Here is a 25,033-nt window from a genome sequence, read left to right on the forward strand (position 1 = left end):
GGGTCACACTCACAGCAGCTCTCACACATACACAGGGTCACACTCACAGCAGCTCTCACATACACAGGGTCACACTCACAGCAGCTCTCACTCATACACTAGGTCACACTCACAGCAGCTCTCACACATACACAGGGTCACACTCACAGCTGTTCTCACATACACAGGGTCACACTCCCAGCAGCTCTCACATACACAGGGTCACACTCACAGTAGCTCTCACACATACACAGGGTCACACTCACGGCATCACATATACAAAGGGTCACACTCACAGCAGCTCTCACACTCACAGCAGCTCACACATACACAGGGTCACACTCACAGCAGCTCTCACACATACACAGGGTCACACTCACAGCAGCTCTCACATACACAGGGTCACACTCACAGCAGCTCTCACATACACAGGGTCACACTCACAGCAGCTCTCACACATACACAGGGTCACACTCACAGCAGCTCTCACACTCACAGCAGCTCTCACACATACACAGGGTCACACTCACAGCAGCTCTCACACATACACAGGGTCACACTCACAGCAGCTCTCACACATACACAGGGTCACACTCACAGCAGCTCTCCAATACACAGGGTCACACTCACAGCAGCTCTCACATACACAGGGTCACACTCACTGCAGCTCTCACACATACACAGGGTCACACTCACAGCAGCTCTCACACATACACAGGGTCACACTCACGGCAGCTCTCACATACACAGGGTCACACTCACAGCAGCTCTCACACATACACAGGGTCACACTCACAGCAGCTCTCACACATACACAGGGTCACACTCACAGCAAGTCTCACACATACACAGGGTCACACTCACAGCAGCTCTCACACATAGGGTCACCGATGTTTTCCCTGTCCTGCGGGGTATTGTTAGGTGAGTGAGGTCAGACACTATTGTGTGTATGGGACAGATGGTTCTCCATGTTACCGATGTTTCCCTGTCCTGCGGGGTATTGTTATGTGAGTGAGGTCAGACACTATAGTGAGTATGGGACGGATGGTTCTCCATGTTACTGATGTTTCCCTGTCCTGCGGGGTATTGTTATGTGAGTGAGGTCAGACACTATTGTGTGTATGGGACAGATGGTTCTCCATGTTACTGATGTATTCTCTGTCCTGCGGGGTATTGTTATGTGAGTGAGGTCAGACACTATTGTGTGTATGTTACCGATGTTTTCCCTGTCCTGCGGGGTATTGCGGATGTCAGTAAAGAGTAATGGGCGTCATTAGTGATCCGGGACATCTGGTTATCGTGGCGTGGATGCATTGCGTTTGGGGTCAGTAACATATCACAGTGGCCAGGTGCGTTCGTGATCAGACCTGCGTTCATTGCGGAATCAGGGATCTGTGTTAGTAAATGCAGCCGGTAATTCTGGATTACCTAAAATCTACAAAAAGTGATATAAACAATCGCCAATGGGGGTGTCATATATATATATATAATCAACATAGATAATAATATAGAAGTATATGATTTATTAATTACAAAAACATTCATTTAGGTGTTAATGAGCGCACAATAAAATATAATATACAATAAAAATTGATAAGGACTAAATATCTAACAGATATCACTACAGACAGCAACTGTGAGACAGACCAATGTCACTGTCACCCTGACACTGTATCACCTTGTACAATGTGTTACTAACCCAGAGTGTTATAGGGTCCAATTCAGTAATAATATTGTTATATGTACAATCACACACAATGTCACCTTGTATAGAGATGGCGATAAGCTTCTACTCACTGACTAATGTAATCATACACCTGTATATGTAACACAATGTATAGTCCTCTTAGTGCTGTGTCCTAGGTCTGTATGTCACCCAGCAGTGGTAGGATGATGAGCTGTAACACTGTAACCACACACTAGTGCCGTGTCCTAGGTCTGTATGTCACCCAGCAGTGGTAGGATGATGAGCTGTAACACTATAACCACACACTAGTGCTGTGTCCTAGGTCTGTATGTCACCCAGCAGTGGTAGAATGATGAACTGTAACACTATAATCACACACTAGTGCTGTGTCCTAGGTCTGTATGTCACCCAGCAGTGGTAGAATGATGAGCTGTAACACTATAACCACACACTAGTGCTGTGTCCTAGGTCTGTATGTCACCCAGCAGTGGTAGGATGATGAGCTGTAACACTATAACCACACACTAGTGCTGTGTCCTAGGTCTGTATGTCACCCAGCAGTGGTAGAATGAGATGTAACACTATAACCACACACTAGTGCTGTGTCCTAGGTCTGTATGTCACCCAGCAGTGGTAGAATGATGAGCTGTAACACTATAACCACACACTAGTGCTGTGTCCTAGGTCTGTATGTCACCCAGCAGTGGTAGAATGATGAGATGTAACATCACAGTATAACCACACTAATTACTAGGGTAAAATTTCTCATACTTAGGGCATGTAACTGGTTTAGAACATGGAAATGGCCTCTCATTTGTGTGACTTATCTTATGTGTAACAAGAGCTGATTTCCTTTTAAAACATTTCCCACACTTAGAACATGGAAATGGTTTCTCACCTGTGTGACTTCTCTGATGTATAACAAGCTGTGATTTACATGTAAAACATTTCCCACACTCAGAACATGGAAATGGTCTTTCACCTGTGTGACTTCTCTGATGTGTAACAAGCTGTGATTTACATGTAAAACATTTCCCACACTCAGAACATGGAAATGGTCTTTCACCTGTGTGACTTCTCTGATGTGTAACAAGCTGTGATTTACATGTAAAACATTTCCCACACTCAGAACATGGAAATGGTCTTTCACCTGTGTGACTTCTCTGATGTGTAACAAGCTGTGATTTACATGTAAAACATTTCCCACACTCAGAACATGGAAATGGTTTCTCACCTGTGTGATGTCTCTGATGTATAACAAGCTGTGATTTCTGTGTAAACCATTTCCCATAATCAGAACATGGAAATGGTTTCTCACCTGTGTGACTTCTCTGATGTATAACAAGCTGTGATTTACATGTAAAACATTTCCCACACTCAGAACATGGAAATGGTCTTTCACCTGTGTGACTTCTCTGATGTGTAACAAGCTGTGATTTACATGTAAAACATTTCCCACACTCAGAACATGGAAATGGTCTTTCACCTGTGTGACTTCTCTGATGTGTAACAAGCTGTGATTTACATGTAAAACATTTCCCACACTCAGAACATGGAAATGGTTTCTCACCTGTGTGACTTCTCTGATGTATAACAAGCTGTGATTTCTGTGTAAACCATTTCCCATAATCAGAACATGGAAATGGTTTCTCACCTGTGTGACTTCTCTGATGTATAACAAGCTGTGATTTACATGTAAAACATTTCCCACACTCAGAACATGGAAATGGTCTTTCACCTGTGTGACTTCTCTGATGTGTAACAAGCTGTGATTTACATGTAAAACATTTCCCACACTCAGAACATGGAAATGGTCTTTCACCTGTGTGACTTCTCTCATGTGTAACAAGATATGATTTCTTTGTAAAACATTTCCCACACTCAGAACATGGAAATGGTTTCTCACCTGTGTGACTTCTTTTATGTATAATAAGCTCTGATTTATATGTAAAACATTTCCCACACTCAGAACATGGAAATGGTTTCTCACCTGTGTGACTTCTCTCATGTCTAACAAGATTTGATTTCTGTGTAAAACATTTCCCACACTCAGAGCATATAAATGGTTTCTCACCTGTGTGACTTCTCTCATGCGTAACAAGATCTGATTTATGTGTAAACCATTTCCCACACTCAGAACATGGAAATGGTTTCTCACCTGTGTGACTTCTCTTGTGTCTAACGAGAGCTGAGTTGGACGTAAAACATTTCCCACTCTCAGAAGTGACTGTATCACCGCTATGATCTGTACTATGTGCAGCAATATGTGAGTTACCAGGAGAACATTCCTCAATAATAGAGGGATCAGATGATATATCTGCACTAAGAAGAGCTGGATGTATATTTAGGGTAATGCGGTTTTCTTCTGGAGATCCTTGTGTGGGGTTATCTTCTAATTTAAAATCTGGAGACAAAACGAGATGCCCCTCCGAGGTCTTCCTGGTATTGTGTCCATCTGGTAGAAATAAAATAGTTATCCAAGTATCCCACAGCAAAGGCATCATTAACCATTATTTATCTCACCCCTATTCCCATAGATTTGTGCTTAGTACATCTTGCAGAACACTTTGGGCTGGTACCGGTCACGCTCATACACATAATATAGGAGAAGAAAGGAAACAAGGAGTTTGCCATATTAGAGCAATAAGACTTACTAAATGGAGCAGACCCCTAGGACTCTAGGTCTTCTTACTAGCCCAGGAGCCGGCCAGCCCTAGATAATGCCCAAGGGGGAACTTTCATCCGGTTCCCAGGTTATAGGCAAAGGGTGATAGGTCTATCCCTCACCTCAGCATTTAGGCTATACGTCTTTATGAGGCTGCCATTTCTATTTACACAAGATAAATAGGCAGAAACAATTCCTCAGTGCTAATAAAAAAATGTACAAAATACTAATGGATTATGGATGTATAATTATCTATCTGTATCTATATATACAGTATATCTGTCTTACAAGTCGCCCTGAGTGCTGCCGCAGATGCTATATATTTATTCCTTTCCTGACTGGGAAAGGTAATGGTAGGGCACCGGGGGCAGTACCGGACGGCAAGCTTGTGTGTACCGGTATTACCGAGTATTATACATATGGTAGGGCAGTAAGAAATCAGGAAACACCATGTTGTCTGCAAATTAATAATATCAATTTAATAAGGATAAACAACAAATATATATATAAAAAATTGATTGAAGACAATAAGAACTTCTAGCTGATATAAGCCCTTTACATACAATATAAAAGCATATACTGGTATCATCGCATCATACGTCCCTTATAGGATCCAATATAGTGTTACATTGTGTAATATGCAGTCACAAAACTGGGGGAAAACACTTGTGGGACTACAAGTCCCAAACCGGACAGTCGGATGAATAACTGGGAGTAGTTTGATGTAATTAGCAGATGCTTTGGCTTATAGAGTATGTCCCAGGTCAGACAGGCAGCAGATTAGCCACCCAGGGGCTGGACATCCTTGTGCCACACAGAACCACTGCGTTCCTCTCCCTGACAGACATCGGGGGAAAGTGTTGTCACCGTGCGGATCAGGGTAAGCAACTGGGGGGGGTTTGTAGCTGGATCACACGGGATGTATGTGATTGCAGGGTCCAGCCAAAAGCCCCTCTGATTAGTGTCACCCCCTATATAGACACTTTATCAAAGAGAATCTCTTTAAAATATTCAAAACAAATACAAAAAATGTTACAGGTCAGTTTCACCGAACATCTCATCAGGGGGAGAACAAGCCAGTTCCAGCCAAGAGGAGAAGGAGAAAAGACAAGGGGGGGCCAATAAAACAGCGGATACTAAGTGACAACAACTGAGGTGAAGGCACAAAAACACCCATCAGCAAAACTAAACTGCAAATAAAGACATAAAGACATACATGATGGCAATTTACAAAAAAAAAAGAAAAAAAATCAGTAACTAGAGAAATGAGTAATATATAGAAATCTAAAATGTGGAGCAATCAAATATATAGGTACTGAGGAGTCATCCATCTGTGAGGAGGGCGGGTCTGGAGTTTCTCTACCTTCTCTAGGATAATGGACTGTAACCTAGTGGTCACCGACATCCACAAGCAAACGCAAAGGAAAGCCCCAGCGATAACGGTAGCCATGTTCTCCGAGGACCCTATAACATCCCAATGATCATGACGTTTAACAATAGTTCTAAGAGCCAAATCTTGGAAAACATAAAAATAACACATAGGGAGGACGAAACAATACTGTTCTTTGTCCTGAAATTTGGATTTTGGTACTTACCGATAAATCCCTTTCTCCGATTCCACAGGGGACACTGAAGTCTCAGTACAATGGGGTATAGAAGTGGGTTATCCGGGGAGCTGGCACCTATAAAAAATTTGAATGGTAGCTAGCTCCTCCCCCTCTATACCCCCTACAGGTCTAAATAAACTGTGCCCGAGGGGAGATGGAAATTAAGGAGAAAGGAAACAGAAAAGCTACAGCATTCATGTACAAAGACGTAAACAGTGTTTTAAAAGAAACACATTCCAAACAGACTCTGGATAAACAAACAACCGTCTGAAAATGGAAAAGAATAATTAATGCAGGTAGAGCAGCGCAGGGTGGGCGTCAAGTGTGTCCTGTGGAATCGGAGAAAGGGATTTATCGGTAAGTACCAAAATCCTAATTTCTCATTCATCCACTAGGGGACACTCGAGTCTCAGTACAATGGGGACGCCCCAGAGATCTCATCCCGGGTGGGAGAGCGCTGAGAACTCTGCAAAACTGCATGGCCAAACTCTGACTGAGGCCGCAAAAGTATCAAAACGGTAGAACTTTAGAAAAGTATGCCTGCCTGACTAAGTGGCCGCTCAACAAAGCTGGTTTAAGGAGAACCTACGAGAAGCCGCCCATGATGGACCTACCGAGAGCGTTGAATGCGCCGTAATGGAAACAGGTAGTTGCCTTGAAGCCACCACATAACCTTGTCTGATAGTCAGACGAATCCATCTTGAAATGGTTTGTTTGGAAGCCGGCCAACCTGGACGCGCCAGATCAAACCGAACAAAGCATCGGACTTTCGGAGAAAAGCAGTTCTATTGACATAAATCCGGAGCGCTCTGACCACATCTAAGGACTTAGAGGCCGGAGACTCATCCTTAAACACAGGGACCACAATTGGTTGGTTTATATGAAAAGCAGATACTACTTTTGGAAGGAAAGACTTTTGTGTTCGCAACTCTGCCCTATCTTCGTGGAAAATGAGATAAGGAGGACGACATGATAAAGCACCTAGTTCAGACACACGCCTCGCTGAGGCGAGCGCCAAAAGAAGAACCACCTTCCAAGTTAAATACTTTATCTCAACCCTCTGTAACGGCTCAAAGGTGTCAGACTGGAGAAAAGACAGTACCAAATCCCATGGTGCCGTTGGAGGCACAAAAGGAGGCTGAATTCTGACTCCTCTCTGGAGAAAGGTCTGGATATCTGGCAATAAGGCTAATTTCCTCTTAAAGAAAATGGACAACGCGGATACCTGTACCTTTAAGGAACCAAGACGAAGGCCTGCTGTTAAACCAGCCTGAAGGAAAAGAAGGAGGCGTGATACCTTGACTACTGACGGAGGTGAATTGCGTTGTTCACACCAAGCTACATACTGTACGTCTTCCATATGCGATAGTAATGTTGAAAGGTAACCTCTTTCTGAGCCCGAATCATGGTAGGAATCACACTTGACGGGATACCCTTTTTCCTGAGGACGGCCGTCAATAGCCATGCCGTCAAACGAAGCCACCTTAAATCCTGATAAACGGCTCCTGAAGAAGGTCGTCGTCTTGTAGAGGAAGCGGCCATGGCTCGTCTATCAACAGATTCCGTTCTGTGAGTATCACGCTCGTCTGGGCCAATCTGGAGCTACTAGTAGCACCTTGACATTTTCTCGCTTGATTCTATGAAGCAATCGGGGAATGAGCGGGAAAGGAGGGAATAGGTATATGTAGTGAAACGGCCACGTTGTTGTCAGTGCATCCACTGCTGCTGCCTGCGGATCCCTTGTTCGGGAACAGTAAATTGGTAATTGGTGGTTCAACCTCGACGCCATGAGGTCGGCCCCACCGCAGAGTCAGTTGGTGGAATACATGAGGATTGAGTGACCATTCCCCCAGATTAATGTCCTGCTGACTGAGGTAGTCGGCCTCCCAAGAGTGTGGGGAGGAGACTGGTCAGATCTCTGGGCTGGTAACACACAGTGACATGATGCGAGTAGGAGAGCAGGAGTATAATAGGGGCTGATGGCTCCTGATGTATGAGATACACCAGAGAGTGTGGGGAGGAGACTGGTCAGATCTCTGGGCTGGTAACACACAGTGACATGATGTGAGGAGGAGAGCAGGAGTATAATAGGGGCTGATGACTCCTGATGTATGAGATACACCAGAGAGTGTGGGGAGGAGACTGGTCAGATCTCTGGGCTGGTAACACACAGTGACATGATAGGATTAGGGGAATAGGAGTCTAATAAGGGTTGATTACATTTACCTCATTAGCTTGAACTGACAGAGGAGGGTGTAGGATAAGAGATTGCTGTAGTGACTGAAAAAGGAGAATATGTGAGTCTATTCTGTAATAAGTGTTTATTACTCACCAGAGCTGATTTCTGTAGGGATTTCCTCCTCCTTATACTGCTGATCACCCATTACATAAATCTCTTCTCTCTCTATATCTTCTGCCTTTATATCAGTCACATACGTCTCTTCTTCTCCCTCTATATCTTCTGCGTTCATATCAGTCACATACGTCTTTTCTTCTCCCTCTATATCTTCTGCCTTTATATCAGTCACATATGTCTCTTCTTCTCCCACTATATCTTCTGCCTTTATATCAGTCACATACGTCTCTTCTTCTCCCTCTAGATCTTCTGCCTTTATATCAGTCACATACGTCTCTTCTTCTCCCTCTATATCTTCTGCCTTTATATCAGTCACATACGTCTCTTCTTCTCCCTCTATATCTTTTGCCTTAATATCAGTCAGAACATCAACCTTATTAATCCATTAAACAATAAATAAAAACAAATTAGTTATGTTTCTTTTCAATAATGGAGATTATACAATATAATTTAATTACATAAAACAGACACAGTTCTCTACCTGATGCTCCTGAGGGATCCTGTGATTCTCCTCTGTACAATCCTGTGAATAAAGAGGACGGTGACATCTCTCTGGGGTATTTCTGTTACTGAGTCCATCTGTAGGAGACACACAGTGAGTACATTGTATATATGTGATTATCAGGTGATATATAGGGGGCCCCCATACCTGATCTTCCCAGCAAATACAAAAGTCTCCTCTTACCCAGTGATGTGAGGGTCAAGTGATTCTCCATCATCACGTCCTTGTACAGACCCCTGTGTTCCTCCATGTACTCCCCCTCCTGCATGGAGACATAGACAGTGACATCCTGACACCTTATAGGAACCTGACACACACAATACAGTCATCACCCAGACACATCCCAGGTATAACTGTATAATGTCCAATTCCCAGCAGTCACCTCTCCAGTCAGCAGCTGAATGATCTTGTTGGTATGTTCCAGGATCTTCTGGTTTTCGTATCATGTATAAGTGAGTGAGGTGTAGGCACCGTGATGGGTCTCTGGGTGCTGCCCAGTCCTCCTGACACACGGGGACAGCAGCTGGGTGACTCACGCTTACCGAATGTCTTCTTCACAACTGTCTATTCCTGTGTATTGAGGCAGACACAAAATATCACTGTATACACTCCCAGATCCCTCTCACCTACCAGTCATGTCCCTGTATTATTACTATAGATATAAGTGATGTCATTGTGACACTCCCGGATCCCCTCATCTCCCCAGTCATGGTTCTACATTATTACTATAGGTATAAAAGTGATGTCACTGTGACACTCCCAGATTCTCTCACCTCCCCAGTCATGTCCCAGTATTATTACTATATATATATATATAAGTGATGTCACTGTGACACTCCCAGATTCTCTCACCTCCAGTCATGTCCCTGTATTATTACTATAGATATAAGTGATGTCACTGTGACACTCCCAGATCCCCTCACCTCCCCAGTCATGTCCCTGTATTATTACTATAGATATAAGTGAGGTCACTGTGACACTCCCAGATCCTTTCACCTCCCCAGTCATGTCCCTGTATTATTACTATAGATATAAGTGATGTCACTGTGACACTCCCAGTTCCCCTCACCTCCCCAGTCATGTCCCTGTATTATTACTATAGATATAAGTGATATCACTGCGACACTCCCAGATCCTCTCACCTCCCCAGTCATGTCCCTGTATTATTACTATAGATATAAGTGATGTCACTGTGACACTCCCAGATCCTCTCACCTCGCCAGTCAGCAGGTAGATTATCTCCAGGGTGTCATCACACTGTTATCCTTGTCCATCCACAGATGAATGGTAATTAGAAGATATATTTCTTTTCTTCTAATTTAAAAAATCAGTTTTGCAGCCTGGAAAAAAAATGGATTTATAAAGATTATTTGACCTAATCTATTTATGTGAAAATAGACTTGAGAGCGCTGGAATGTGTCAGATGCTATGTTTAACACGATAAAATTGTTACGATAAAAATTTATAAATGAAATACAAGAGAATAAAATAGATCTTCTCATACACACTTGTTGTTTATAGCTCTTTTTGTGATTAAGTGGTATGGAGTGGAAATGTCCGTAGGTGACAAAGGAAGAGAGAGAGAGGGAATGAAATGTCCAAAATTGGTGCACTAACTCAAAAATATTATTATTAAAACATAACTTTTATTGTTATATATCAAATAAAATATATACCTGAATTACAACAGGAAAAGCAGCGAAAATTATTTAAAATACAAGTAAGTAGTGTCAAAAGATAAGAAATAAGTGATTAATAAATTGTTCCAATAGGAACATAAATAACGGCGCCTCTACACTGTCATATAATTCCGTGTATACACTGATAGTGATTAATCTATATGTATATATAGTGTCCCCACATTTCTATATAGTATCACTTCAGTCAAAATTCCTGGTTACAGCTGAGCAATATTGACTACAGTTCGTTCACCACTGAGTTCTAATATCATTCAGTGTGTTGTACACCAACAAGCAATATAAATATCCTCATCAGCACATTCATCTAATGCATGATCAACATCATCCTAAGACTGGCTGACAGTGTATTTTCTAATACAGATAAAACCATAGGTTTCTGATTTTATGTACAACCAGTTGTTATTTAACCATGGGGGTGACTCTCAGAGAATGCTGGTATAATTAAGGTCACTAATATAATTCACTTCATATGACATTTAGTTCCTCCTTGACATATCCCCATACATTGGTAAGTGTGATTCAGGTAGTGAAATTATATTAAATCTTTATTTCAGATTTATTTAATCACATAATCCTCATTCATTCATGAAAGTGCTTCCTGGGAAATATGCAAATTAAATGATTCATCTATAGTAATGAAAGTCAGCAGACTTATGCTGTTCAAGCAATATAGACTCTAACTACTGTGTAGTTCAGCACTCTAATTCACACTGGTATGTACATAGATTATCATGGATACATTGAATATTGTGTATTAATATTTTTTGAATTTTTTTTAGTAATGTATATTATATTTTTGTTATATATAAACAATTTACACATATTGAATACCAAAAGGGTATATATATAGATGTCTATTCCAATGACACCTATTCACTTATTTACACACTCTTATACCTTCACTTTATGTTCACTAATTGAAAGGAAAATATCCCTTTCCTTATTCAGGTACACCAAAAAAAATTTTTGTTCTTTTATTCACTGACCTATCATATTTTTTGACGGTATCACATATATTTGATTGTTTTGGGATTTTCACTATCACATTTTCTGTTTCCGGTTTTTGGAACATGATTATGACATGATGTACACTTATAAGTATGCACATATACACATTTATATACACGTAGGTGTGGATTTACACTCTATATGCCAGATAGAATGATATATGACTTTATAATGAGAGATATTATTGGATCTGAATTATCATATACAGTATCTTTTTCAGACTTAGATTTTTGAGAAAAAGAATATATTAATGACAATATTTAGGATCCCTGTAATATTATACTTTTTATAATGATTGATTACCTTATTATTAGATATTTTTTCACAATATATTATGTAACATTTATAATATAGTTTTATGTAGCTATATATTCAATATATCCTTTTTTTTAACCTACTTATATTATATTTTCTCCATTATCAGCCTGTTTTAATGTTAAATAGGTATTTCATTATTATTAGCTTACCTGGAAAGAACTCCCTGATCTATTTTCGATTAGGTAAACCTGGATAGGCTCTATCATTGGACTAGTGGTCATGTGACCTATAGAGCTGTAACTGATTTCTTATTTTACATTCATTACTGATATGGGAGAAGTTCCCTACCTAAATTTTTAATGTTAGAAACACATATTTAACATATAGATGCTACCATTTTTTATCTCCAAATGGAGTTATATTAGAAAAGCAGAGCACGGATCGGTGATCGATTGCTCTGGACTTAAAAAGTATCCATATATTGGAGATCATCTATTACAGCCTCTGGGAAAGTGATTAGTCACAACATGTCAATCTAGACAAGGAGGGCGGATTCAGAAGGATGTGGCATGAATCGATTGGTGCCCATAGATCCATCAACGATGTGATAGGAGATGTGACACATCAAGGGGTATTTAAGGGAGGTCTGGAGAACAGCTCTGCTTGACCTTGAAAAAGCTCTATAGCGAAACGCTGCGTCAGTTTCACGGCGTCTCTACTACTCATTTACATGTTGTTATAATCATTTTCTGAGCAAATCCATGATAATCTATGTACATACCAGTGTGAATTAGAGTGCTGAACTACACAGTAGTTAGAGTCTATATTGCTTGAACAGCATAAGTCTGCTGACTTTCATTACTATAGATGAATCATTTAATTTGCATATTTCCCAGGAAGCACTTTCATGAATGAATGAGGATTATGTGATTAAATAAATCTGAAATAAAGATTTAATATAATTTCACTACCTGAATCACACTTACCAATGTATGGGGATATGTCAAGGAGGAACTAAATGTCATATGAAGTGAATTATATTAGTGACCTTAATTATACCAGCATTCTCTGAGAGTCACCCCCATGGTTAAATAACAACTGGTTGTACATAAAATCAGAAACCTATGGTTTTATCTGTATTAGAAAATACACTGTCAGCCAATTTTAGGATGATGTTGATCATGCATTAGATGAATGTGCTGATGAGGATATTTATATTGCTTGTTGGTGTACAACACACTGAATGATATTAGAACTCAGTGGTGAACGAACTGTAGTCAATATTGCTCAGCTGTAACCAGGAATTTTGACTGAAGTGATACTATATAGAAATGTGGGGACACTATATATACATATAGATTAATCACTATCAGTGTATACACGGAATTATATGACAGTGTAGAGGCGCCGTTATTTATGTTCCTATTGGAACAATTTATTAATCACTTATTTCTTATCTTTTGACACTACTTACTTGTATTTTAAATAATTTTCGCTGCTTTTCCTGTTGTAATTCAGGTATATATTTTATTTGATATATAACAATAAAAGTTATGTTTTAATAATAATATTTTTGAGTTAGTGCACCAATTTTGGACATTTCATTCCCTCTCTCTTTTCCTTTGTAGCTATTGAATCTGTATGTCCATGGTAGCACCCCCTTGATCGTACGATTATTTAAAGGGGTTATTATTGTCTTAGAATTGAGAAGGCATATCTTGTGCGACTGACAAACCATAATTTCTAATGTCCATGGGTGGCCAGGTGAATGTGAGAACTTTTGATTCTTAAAAAAAACCCTTTTGATTCTATTTATGGTCACTGAAGTCCAATTTTATGAAATTTTTAGAAATTAAAATCGGCATCTGCCAGGTAATATTAGCTGCCCCTACTCTGCACCGTCCTGTTATACGTAACCCACTTCCCAGTCATCTTGGCTGACACAGACATGATGGCCTAAGTTTCACCATGGGCCAATTTTATAATAATAGATACAAATAAACCAAAAAATTAAAAAACAGCACAAGTAGCAAAAACGAGAGATATGGTAAGAACTTACCTTTGTTATCTCTCTTTCTACGAAGTCCATAGGGTCCACAGGGTGACCTTGGGGTATAGGTGATGCAGAGTCATCCGGGCACCTTACGCAGTAAATTTTTCCCCCTGGATGCACTGGGTCTCCCTCCTATAGACTGCCCCCGGGCCAGAGGCACCTCAGTTTCGTAGCAAGCCAAAAGGCGGGAGGAGGATAAAAGAGAGAAGAAAGTCTGGAACACACAAGAATCACATTCTCACCAGAAGGAGACTGAAAAACTGGTGACCAGATCAAAGCCCATCTGCAGTACGGGTGCGACAGGGCGGGAGTCCTGTAGAACCCTATGGACTTCATAGAAATAGAGATAACAAGGGTAAGTTCTTACCATATCTCTTATTTTCTACATCAGGGTCCATAGGGTATCCACAGGATACCTTGGGGATGTCCCAAAGCAGTATCCTTTAAGGGTGGGGACGCTCCTGTGCTGGAAGGAGAATCCGCCGCCTGAAGGAAGCATCCTTAGAGGCAAAGGTATCAAATGCATAATGCCTCAAAGGTATGGACCACGTGGACTGACTTGCACAGCTGAACTGTAGAGGCATCACGGTGAGCTGCCCATGAAGGACCCATAGACAGATTAGAGTGAGCTTTAAGAGAGGATGGTACAGACAGTCCCTCATAAATGTAAGCCTCAGAAATCGCCATGCGAAACCATCCTGCCAAGGTTTGCTTACTGGCAGGCCAACCCTTTTTTTTTTTTCGATACATTTTTATTGAGACAATATGTATTACAACATCCAACATAAAATCACATTGATCATTTTGTGAAGTACAACTTTCAAATTTATAAACAAGTCTTCAATTTAATCCTTTACATTTATATTTCTATTTTGATAAACCATTACAAAATTATTGAGCCGGAGAGAGAGCAAACCAAATCTTTCTAAATATTAATAGGAGGATCACCTACCGCCAGTCTTGTGAGATACCATGTGGTATTTTTCAAACTGTGGGGTATTTGTTTCCTTATAGTAACTGGGAGTGTGTCTATGTATATTTCCAATAGTGAAAAGAAACGTTCCACTTTTTTTTTCTTTTTGTGTCTAAGTCTCTACCCAATCCATTTTAAAAATAAAATACAATTTTGTAATGAATAGGGACCATTGGGGGGGTGAGCTATCCAACCAACCCTGCAGTATGGTTTTCCTACCTGCCGCGCTCATAATCAACAGTAATTTCTTACTATCTAAGGTCATACGCTGTTCTGGATCAAAACCCCCCAATATCGCCCACTCAGGAGTAAATGGAACATAATTTATAAAGTTTTTTTCTGCATATCTTCTTATCTGATGCCAAAAATTTTTAACTATTGGGCACGCCCATAGACAATGAAAATTGTCCTCTTCCTCCTGTTGGCATCGTGGACATAAATGATTACTAGATGAACCCATTTTGTACCGTCTAATGGGGGAAAGATAGACATTATGATAAACATTTATAAAGAGTTCAGTATACATACTGGCTGGCAAAGTTCTTCTAGAGAACTCCAATGCCTTTTCTAGCCTTGGAATCGTCAAATTTGGGAAATAAGTTAGCCATTTAGCCACACCTCCGGAGATTGTAGCATGATCAATTATATCTCTTAAAAAATTATAATGGATTGAGATAGCTCTACGGTGTGGTACCTGATACGACAGAAATGTGTCCAATGTATTGTCTCAATCCTTATTGGAATAATATTGTAGAACGTGTGCAAGATAGGAACGCACTTGCAAAAATGCCAATGGATAAGGGTTTATCTTTGGGAAATTATTTGAGACTTCCGTGTATGTGAGCATACGTTTTCCTTCAACTGAAACCAGCGATTTCAAATTGATTATACCCGCTAGACGCCATAGTGTGAAAGGGTGAGCAGCCATGCCGTCAAGGAAACTAGGATTACGAATTAGTGGAAGGTGAAGAGTGTAGTAAGCATTTAATCCAGCCTTATGTCGTAAAATGTGCCACATCTTTCGAGTTGTCCATAGTAACGGATTTGATTTATATATTTCAGATATTTCTTGTTCATGTTGATGAAGAAAACTTATAGGCCCACCCTTGTTATGGAAAGAATAGAGGACAAAAAGAGAATCCGATTACCTAAATGAACTGGTACGGTCAACATAAATCCTAAGAGCCCATACCACATCCAAGGAGGCCTCACCAGCAGATAGGTCTGGAGAATTAAAGGCCAGTACTATAATTTCCTCATTTATGTGGAAACTAGATACAAGCCTTAGGTAGGAACCTAGGGCTAGTGCGCAGCACTGCCCTGTCCATTTGAACAATTAGGAATAGGGGGAGACATGAGAGAGCCCCCAAATCTGACACTCTTCTGGCCAAAGCAATGGCCAGAAGAAACACAGTCTTAGCTGTGAGCCATTTTAAATCCACTGAGCCGAGTGGTTCAAATGGGGGTCATTGGAGAGCCGTAAGGACCACAGCCAAGTCCCAAGGAGCCACAGGTGGAACAAAGGGAGGCTGTATGCAAAGTACACCTTGCATAAAGGTGTGGACATCAGGAAGTGTAGCAAACCTACGCTGAAACCACACTGAGAGGGCAGAAACCTGCACCTTCATTGAAGCAAGGCGAAGACCATGATCTAAGCCTGCTTGTAGGAAAGCCAAAATCTTGGATATCATAAAAACCTAAGGATCATAGCCTCTAGCTCGACACCATTCAAAGAAAGTATGCCACACTCTGTGGTAAATTCTTGCAGAAGCCAGCTTCTGAGCTCTGAGCATGGTGTTAACTACAGAGCTGGATAAACCCCTGGACCTCAAGAGAGCAGTCTCAATAGCCATGCCATCAAAGACAGATGGCCCAGGTCCGGGTGATGGCAAAGACCTTGAGACAACAGGTCCGGACGTAGAGGCAACAGCATCGGCGCGTCTATGGATAGGCTCCTGAGATCTGAGTACCAGTGCCGTCTGGGCCACGCTGGAGCTATCAGCAGGAGCGTGCCGCCTTCTTGCTTGAATTTGCAAATCACTCGAGGAAGAAGGGAGGACGGAGGGAAGAGGTGCGCAAACTAGAAAGTCCACCGGAAAGACAGAGCATTTACCAGAAGTGCCTCTGTGTCTCTTATTCTTGACCCGTACACTGGAAGCTTGTTGTTGTGTTGGGAAGCCATGAGGTATATGTCTGGAAGGCAACACTTGTTCACCAGTAGCTGAAACACCTCCTGGTGAAGAGACCACTCTCCTGGATGCACGTCTTGATGGCTGAGAAAGTCTGCTTCCCAGTTGAGGACTCCTGGTATGAACACTGCCGAGATGGCAGGGAGATTGTCTTCCGCCCACGCTAGAATGTGGGACACCTCTGTCAGGGCCGCCTGACTGTGGGTTCCTCCTTGGCGGTTTATGCAAGCCACCGTGGTGGCGTTGTCCGACTGCACCTGCACAGGCTTTCCGTGGAGAACATGTCTTGCTTGTTGAAGAGCTTTGTTCCGAGACGTTGATTGGAAGCGCAGATTCTACTGGCATCCAACTTCCCTGGAAGAAGTGTGGATCCGACACTGCTCCCCAACCTCGGAGACTGGCGTCCGTAGTCAGAAGGGCCCAGTCCACAATCCAAAAGGGGCAAACCCTTGTTCTGGTGAGTAGTCTGCAGCCACCAGGCTGACAGATGTACCTCAGGTGACAGCACTATTGTCTGTGTCTTTATCTGGTGGGGCAACCCATTCCATCTAGAGAGGATCAACTTCTGCAGAGGTCTGGAGTGGGCTGGGCTGCCATGACTTTTTCAAACACTCGAGGCACTGTGGCCAGACCAAAGGGCAGTGCCTGAAATTGGAAGTGTTGGTTTCCTACTGCAAACCTGAGGAAACGCTGGTGTGCTGAGACAATGGGAATATGCAGGTAAACATCCTGAATATCTAGTGACAACATAAAATCCCCAGGTTCCATTGCCAAAATGATGGAACGCATCAAGGAACCTGAACCAAGGAACCCTCAAAAATTTGTTGAGTGATTTGAGGTTGAGGATGGGCCTATAAGACCCATTGGGTTCCTGTACCAGAAAAAGATTGGACTAATACCCCGATCTTCTCTGGGACAATGGGACCGGCACTATAACTCCAGCCTGGAGCACAGAGTGGATCACCTTCCGGAATTCCCGGGCCTTGTCTTGGTCTGACTGAAGGCCTGTGGTGAACAACCGGCTGGGAGGCCTCCACCGGAAGGAGAGGGTGTATCCCTGAGAGACCACTTCTCTTACCCAAGTGTCTACGGTGGTAAGATACCAGCACTGGGCGAACTGAAGAAGCCAGCCTCCCACTTTGGTGTCCCCCAAGGATAGGCCCGTACCATCAGGCTGAGGGCTTATCATCCGACTTGGGAGTTGGACATCTTGTACTCCAAGCCTGCTTCTTTGGCTTAGCAGATTTCTTGGCCCCTGCCTGTCTAGGAAAGGACTGCACTTTGAACTTACCCTGGGCCCTATAGATATATCAGACCCTGATGGGACTGTCGGCGATGGCAGACATGCAGACTTAGCAGCTACCAGAGTGGCCACAATTTTGTCCAGATCAGGGCCAAACAGTACCTGTCCATTAAAGGGCAAGCATTCCAATCCCTTTTTTGAATCTGCATCTGCTTTTCGAAAACGCAACCAGAGGGTGCGGCGTACAGCCACTGCTGCTGAGGAGATTCTGGAAGTGAGGAGCCCTATATCTAAGGCTGCCTCATTAATGTATGTAGCTGAGGCTCTGAGGTTACCCACTAACTCCACCTGCTCAGGTGACGAGTCAGAGGCTAGAGACATCTCCAAGCTATCAGCCCAATGCTCCATGGCTCTGGCTACCCAGCACACGGCCATTGTCCCCCCCGCAAGGGAATAAATGGATTTCAGGCATGTTTCCACCTTTCGATCTGTAGCATCCTTTAAGGAGGACATGGGCAATGTAACACTCCTCACTAGGGGTGTGACAGCAATCGGTATGAAATCCCGGCTGCCGCATGGCCGGCAGTTCGATTCCCGGCAGCGGCAGCCCGACAAAAGAGCAGAGCCCGGCAGCTGGAAATCCCGATCGTCCATAAGGAAAGTAAACACTAGGGTGCCTAACCCTAACCTCCCCCCCAAGTGCCTAACCCTAACCCCACCCTTCCCTGCTGCCTAAACCTAAGTCCACGGGGGGTGCCTAACCCTGTCCCCCCAGGGGATGCCTAACCCTAAGTCCCCCCAGGGGGTGCCTAACCCTAAGTCCCCCCAGGGGGTGCCTAACCCTCCCTCCCCCTAGCCTAACCCTCCCGGGGGGGTGCCTCACCCCAAGTCCCCCCCGGGGGCCCTAAACCTAACCCTCCCCCCCCACGGCTGTCCGCTCTCGGCACCCGGCATCCATTCGATCGGGATGCCGGGCGCCTATCTCCCGGCTAGATTTTAGATGCCTGTCATTTAACCCTAGCCGGGATAGCCGACCGCCGGCTTCCTAAACGTATCCCGTGTGACATGAGAATCCATCTGGATTTGGAAAAATAATAATCCACAAAGGGGTATGCAAAAGCCAAACAGGCTGGTACCACCTACCTGGATTTTTCCACGCCTCCTCTAAATGATCCACTAACTGACCAGATAGAGGGAATACAGTGGCATCACCCTTAATATCCTTAAAGAAAGCATATTTAGATTTGGCCACGGGGGATCATCATCTGTAATAACCAAGGTGGCACGCACTGCCCGTATAAGGCCAGGTATATATATATTTTAGACTTTGACTCCACCTACTTAGTACGGGGGAGCTCCTGGTCTGAGAGGTCAAAAATCTCCCCGTTATCAGACGTCATGTCATCCTCATCATAATGAGCTGTCTGAGACATTAAAGGCCGCTTAGCAGGCCGTAATGAGGACTCCCCCTGTAAAACATCCATCAGGTGCTGTACCGTACTGGACAATGAGTTTACCCACGCAGGTTCCTGGGATACCTGGGGGGGGGGCGAAAATGGGATTTTGGTACTTACCAATAAATCCTTTTCTCTGATTCCACAGGGGACACTGGAGTTGCTTACGCTGGGGTATAGAGGCGTGGTTAGCTGGAGCTGGCACTTTAAATAATTGAGAAGTGTGAAGCTCCTCCCCCTCTATTCCCCATCAGCCCTCAGTTTAGAAAATGAAGACCGAGAGGAGATGGAGAAAAACAGGAATGAAAGGAAGAGAATATTACACAACAACAAAACCATACAACATATGGAACAAACTGAACAGGCAGGCGAAGAGCGCTGAGATGGGCGTCCAGTGTCCCCTGTGGAATCAGAGAAAAGGATTTACCGGTAAGTACTAAAATCCCATTTTCTCTTTCATCCACTAGGGGACACTGGAGTTGCTTACACTGGGGACGTCCCAAAGTTTTCCCCACGGGCGGGAGCGCTCAGAGGAACCTGCAAAACAATGCGGCAAAGCATGATGCTGAAGCCGCAAATGTATCAAATCTATAAAAAACTTCACAGAAGTGAGCACCAATGACCAAGTGGTCACACGGCCCAAAAGTGAAGTCGAGGCACCCCTACGTGCTGTCCATGATGTACCCACAGTACGTGAGGAATGAACCGACAAGGACATAGGAGACTGACGATCATAGTTGAGATGAGCTAAACGGATTGTCAGTCTAAGCCAACAAGCCTACCCTGTTTGGATGCTGACCAACCATTCCGAACAGCCTCATAGAGGACAAAAAAAGAAAAAACAGACAGACTAGCGTAAGGACGCCATCCAAGCAATCATAGAGGAGAGCTCGAATCCCATCCAGGGTATAAGGAACACCGGAGTCCCCTACCAAAGAAGGCACCACAAGAGGCTGATCTATGTGGAAAGCCGACACAACCGTAGGAAGGAAAGTAACTTGCGTTCTGAGCTCCACCCTATCATCATGAATCACAAAGCTTGGAGGACAGAGCCCCACCTACCGAAACCCCTACGAGCCGTAGCCAAGGCCCAGAGGAGGACAGACTTCCAAGACAAATACTTAACATCAACCTCTAAAGAGGTTCTTACATGGAAAACTAAAGAGACAAAAGTACCAAGTAGAAGCCCCAGGGAGCCATCGGTGGTACAAAAAGAGACTGCACCCGCAACACCCCTTGAATAATGTCAGCGTCGCCGGTAGGAGGGCCAATCCTGCGTTGAAAGAAAATAGAAAGAGCAGATATCTGCACTTTTAATGATCCTGCGTAAAGACCAGAATTTAATCCCTTTTGGAGAGAAGTAAAAACAGGATAACGAAACTTCCTTGACGGAAGGTCCAGACTAACAACAAATGATAGAAGAGCGCCCAATGAGATGATAATGCTCAGCAGAAACCTGCTTCCTGGCGCGAAGAATGGTGGGAATAACAGAGTCTGATGGTGGGAATAACCGAGTCTGGGGTGCCCTTCTGTCTAAAGATATCGGATTCAAGAACCAGCCCGTTACACGCAGTTGCTCTAAGTTGGGGTGGACCAAAGGACCCTGCTGCAGAAGGTCCGGACGAAGAGGAAGAGGCCCGGATCGACTTCCAAGAAGGACCGAAGAACTAACTACTCCGAGGCCAGTTCCGTGCCACGAGAATGACTAAGTCCGACTCGTGTTTTATTCGTTTGAGTAGATGAGAAATTAGTGAAATCGGAGAATACAGGTAAACCATGTCGTAGGTCCATGGAACTGTTAGGGCTTCGACAGCCTGTGCCTGCGGATCCAGAGCTCTTGACACGTATATTGGTCGCTGATGTTTAATCAAGATGCCATGAGGTCCGCCTGACAACCCCAGTGCATGCAACAAGCGTGGGTTAAGCTGCCATTCCCCGGGATGGTTATCCTGGCGATTTAGGGAATCTGCTCCCCAGTTGTCCACTCCCGGGATGAATATTGCCGACCGGATTACTGACTGACTTTCGGCCCACTAGAGAATCTGAGATACTTCTTGCATGGTCATGCGACCTCGAGTGCCGGTCCCGGTGGTTGATGTAAGCGACGGCCGTCGCGTTGTCAAACAGAACTCGTACCGGGAGAGACCTTAGAAACTGCGCCGCTTCTAGCAGAGCATGTTCCAACACATTTATGGGCCACCGTCCTTTCTGTAGGGACCACCTTCCCTGAAAGTGATAGTCAAGGACAACAGCGCCCCCTCCTTGGAGGCTGGCATTGACACGATTATCCAATCCCACACTCCGAATCTTCGACCCACCAAGAGGTTGCTGCATTGTATCCCCCAGCGGAGATGGTTTCCATGGCCGAATGGATCAGTTGATTTAGATGCAGGTGAGACCCTGACCCGTTAGCAGGGCAAGCTGGAACAGCGGCTAGTGGAATTGTCCGAATTGTAGTGCCTTGAAAGCAGTTACCATCTTCCCGAAGAGACGAAGACCAAGAAGCAAGGACACCCTCTTTGGTCTGAGGACTAGCTGAAAGAACAACCGGATATCCCGGGCCCTGTCTTCCGGAAGAAAATCCTCTGTAATATCCCCAGAACTGGAGTCTCTGGGACGGATTATTAAATTGATTGTCAGTGAGACATGGTCCAAGAGAATAGATTCCGATGGAGTCTTGATTAACTGGTCGTCATGACAGACATTATTCTAGTGAAAACACGGGGAGGCTAGGAGAAACCAAATGGCAACGGTCAGTATGCCAAATTGCAAAATGCAGTAAAGCCTGATGCAGTTCCCAATTTGGGGCATGGAGATGTGTTTATATACAGAGAAATGAGGAACTCCACCAGATTCACTCTCGCAATTACAGACTGAATCCACTCCATAGTGAAACGATACAGCTTCAGATACTGGTTAGGAGACTTTAGGTTTAACAGGGGCCTGCCTGCAGGGTAACTGGAGACTAGCACTGCCGATTCTTGCAGAAACTGAATTGCTTCCTGCAGAACCCTGGCCTTGCCCTGGACACCTGCAGACTCGTAGAGAAGAACCGATGTGGAGGAGAAACCTCGATATCTATTTGGAACCGCGCGGAAAGCAGCTTGCGAATCCACGGATCTGAAGCAGTCTGGTTCCAAGCTTACTGAAAAGTCTGTAAGCGAGGTCCCACCGATCCCAGGTGGGATGGGAGACAGTCAAGCCAACTGTTGGTCGACTGGTTTCTGATCCTGTCGACGTGCAAATGTATGTGAGCGACCTCTACCTCTGCCACTCCTAATGTGCGAGGGGGTACCTCTGGCCCTTTAACTAAAGGGCTATGCACGAAAGGAATGAAATGAGGGACCAGTGTAAGTCCTCCTGGGTGACGGAGCAGTCAAAGGGAAGAAAGACGACTTCTTGGGATATCCATCTGTCCAATTCTGGGCCAAAAAGCATATCACCTATGACCATAGACCCTCAACAGCACGATTCATACATGCAAGGCATGCGCTCTCTTGTTGGATTCTGCGTCCGCCTGCCAAGAGCACAAGCAGAGAATTCTACGGCAAAAATAACAGAAGCGGACATACGAGCACTGACTAACATCTCAGGAAACCCTGGTCAGGAAAACTGCTGACTCACGGAGAGTTCTGCTAGTCGGAACTCTGCTCTGGAAGTCCAAGTTTTTTGTGGAGTGGACAGTGCAAGCTCTCAGATATTAAACTGATAAGAACAGAAACTACACTTGATCTTAGCCAAAAGGCTGAGATCGTGTTCTAAAAATCCATTTAATATATGGCCCCCAGATAGGGGGCGTATCTACTGGCCCGCCCAGCAAGTTACAGTATGTTTACTCAGGCGCTAACAAGCGTAGGCCTAAGTTGGCTTACCGCTGCAGTGTAAATGGATCGCAGTGTTGCTTCCAACTTACGAGCAGAAGAGTCCTTAAATAACGTAGCACCCGACACAGGGAGCATCATTTCCCCCCAAAAAAGAAGAAACAAACGCATCTACTTGAGGAGGTGTTTCACGCTGTTCTATCATAGATGATGGATAGCCGGAGGGGAACCAAAGTGGATTTTGAACCGCTTATCCAGTTGTTTCCATGCTACAGAAAACTGCTTGGTTATCAAAGAGGAGTTCCTGAGCTGCAGGAACTACTTCCACCGGTAGATTAAGGATCTACCTGACCGCTAGAATTAAAAGGCTCCACCCCGAAAGGCAGATTCTAAAACCTGCGGTGCGGAGCTGCGAGGGTTTCCTCATCCGTGGAGGACAGTTAGCAGAGAACGCTTAGTGCAGGCTTATGATAGGCAGTGGAGGACAATGTAGAAGTGGTACACAATCTGTACAAGTCCAGATATTTGCCTCCTATTAGCAGTCAATTCTGACGTTACAGGAGCCATAACACCTGCCATGTCAGCGGCCCATGGAGAAGTAGGCGAGACAGTAACAGAGGGATCGTTACTAAACAAGCATCACATAGCGTGGTGCCAGCAGCATCTGTCTTAGTTCGGTTGTTGTTACATTTGGAACAAACCTTCTCTGGTAAGCCTAAGTCCTGTCATTGGCATACACACACACACAGCCACTCACACACACAGCCACTCACACAGAATCAGACTCTATGCTTACACAGGGACAGAACACAGAGACAGATTACTAGTGGGAAACAGAGGAAGAGGCTCACACCAGCCCCTCCCTCCCTCACACCCCTCCCTCCCCTCCCTCCCTCCCACACACTCCCTCCCTCACACACACCCCTCCCTCCCTCTCACACACCCCTCCCTCCCTCACACACACCCCTCCCTCACTCACTCCACTCCCTCACTCACTCACTCCCCTCCCTCCCTCCCTATAATCCACATTCCCTGCACTTTGTACACCTCAGTCACAGCCCTTTTGGGAAAGGACCCTGTATAAGGGATGTGCTCACTGTGCGTCTTCTGCACTCTCCTGTAATGAGGAGAGATGCAGGTGGTGTATAAAAAAATATGAGATATGGTAAGAACTTACCCTTGTTATCTCTATTTCTACGAAGTCCACAGGGTTCCACAGGATACCTTGGGGTATAGGTGTGACGTCAGTCATCGGGCACCAAAGAGTTAAGCTTTTCAGCCTCCCAGGATGCACTAGGTCCCCCTCCTATACCCCGCCCCCGAGCCAAGGCACCTCAGTTAGTTACCAAGCCATAGGCCGGAGGAGGAGAAGGAAGAGAGAGAAAAAAGATCTGGACACATACAAGAATCACATTCTCACCAGAGGGAGACGGAAAAACCGGTGACCAGAGCAAAGCCCATCTGCAGCACAGGTGCGACAGGGCGGGAGTCCTGTGGAACCCTATGGACTTCGTAGAAATAGAGATAGCAAGTGTAAG

General features: G+C 44.2%; 1 protein-coding gene and 1 pseudogene across 2 annotated transcripts; both read right to left on the bottom strand.

Moving 5' to 3' along the window:
* Positions 1-1,482: 1,482 nt before the first annotated feature.
* On the bottom strand, positions 1,483-16,084 carry LOC148481719 (uncharacterized). 2 transcript variants are annotated; one of them, XM_088453069.1, is made up of 7 exons: positions 13,822-16,084; positions 10,012-10,136; positions 9,179-9,366; positions 8,980-9,058; positions 8,776-8,873; positions 8,271-8,667; positions 1,483-4,121 (listed from the first exon to the last, which is right to left on the bottom strand). In XM_088453069.1, the coding sequence occupies exons 4-7, from the start codon at positions 9,044-9,046 to the stop codon at positions 2,410-2,412; spliced, it is 2,274 nt and encodes a 757-aa protein (XP_088309195.1). In that variant the 5' UTR covers positions 9,047-9,058; positions 9,179-9,366; positions 10,012-10,136; positions 13,822-16,084; the 3' UTR covers positions 1,483-2,409. The 2 variants fall into 2 exon arrangements, with proteins under 2 accessions (XP_088309195.1, XP_088309194.1); XM_088453068.1 differs by lacking the exons at positions 9,179-9,366; positions 10,012-10,136; positions 13,822-16,084 and having other exon boundaries at positions 8,980-9,064.
* A 7,261-nt stretch (positions 16,085-23,345) lies between these two features.
* On the bottom strand, positions 23,346-23,431 carry LOC148481720 (U2 spliceosomal RNA; annotated as a pseudogene).
* Positions 23,432-25,033: the final 1,602 nt, after the last annotated feature.

Source organism: Taudactylus pleione, unplaced genomic scaffold (assembly GCF_031769625.1).
Source record: "Taudactylus pleione unplaced genomic scaffold, aTauple2 ptg000569l, whole genome shotgun sequence".
NCBI lineage: Eukaryota > Metazoa > Chordata > Amphibia > Anura > Myobatrachidae > Taudactylus > Taudactylus pleione.

Excerpts from the sequence above, each read along its gene's own strand:
- LOC148481719 (XM_088453068.1), bottom strand. The coding sequence starts at position 9,064 with ATGCAGGAGGGGGAGTACATGGAGGAACACAGGGGTCTGTACAAGGAC. Across the intron at positions 8,668-8,775 it reads GGATCCCTCAGGAGCATCAG|GTTGATGTTCTGACTGATAT; the intron begins GTAGAGAACTGT and ends TGGATTAATAAG. Across the intron at positions 4,122-8,270 it reads CCCTACAGAAATCAGCTCTG|ATGGACACAATACCAGGAAG; the intron begins GTGAGTAATAAA and ends TATTTCTACCAG.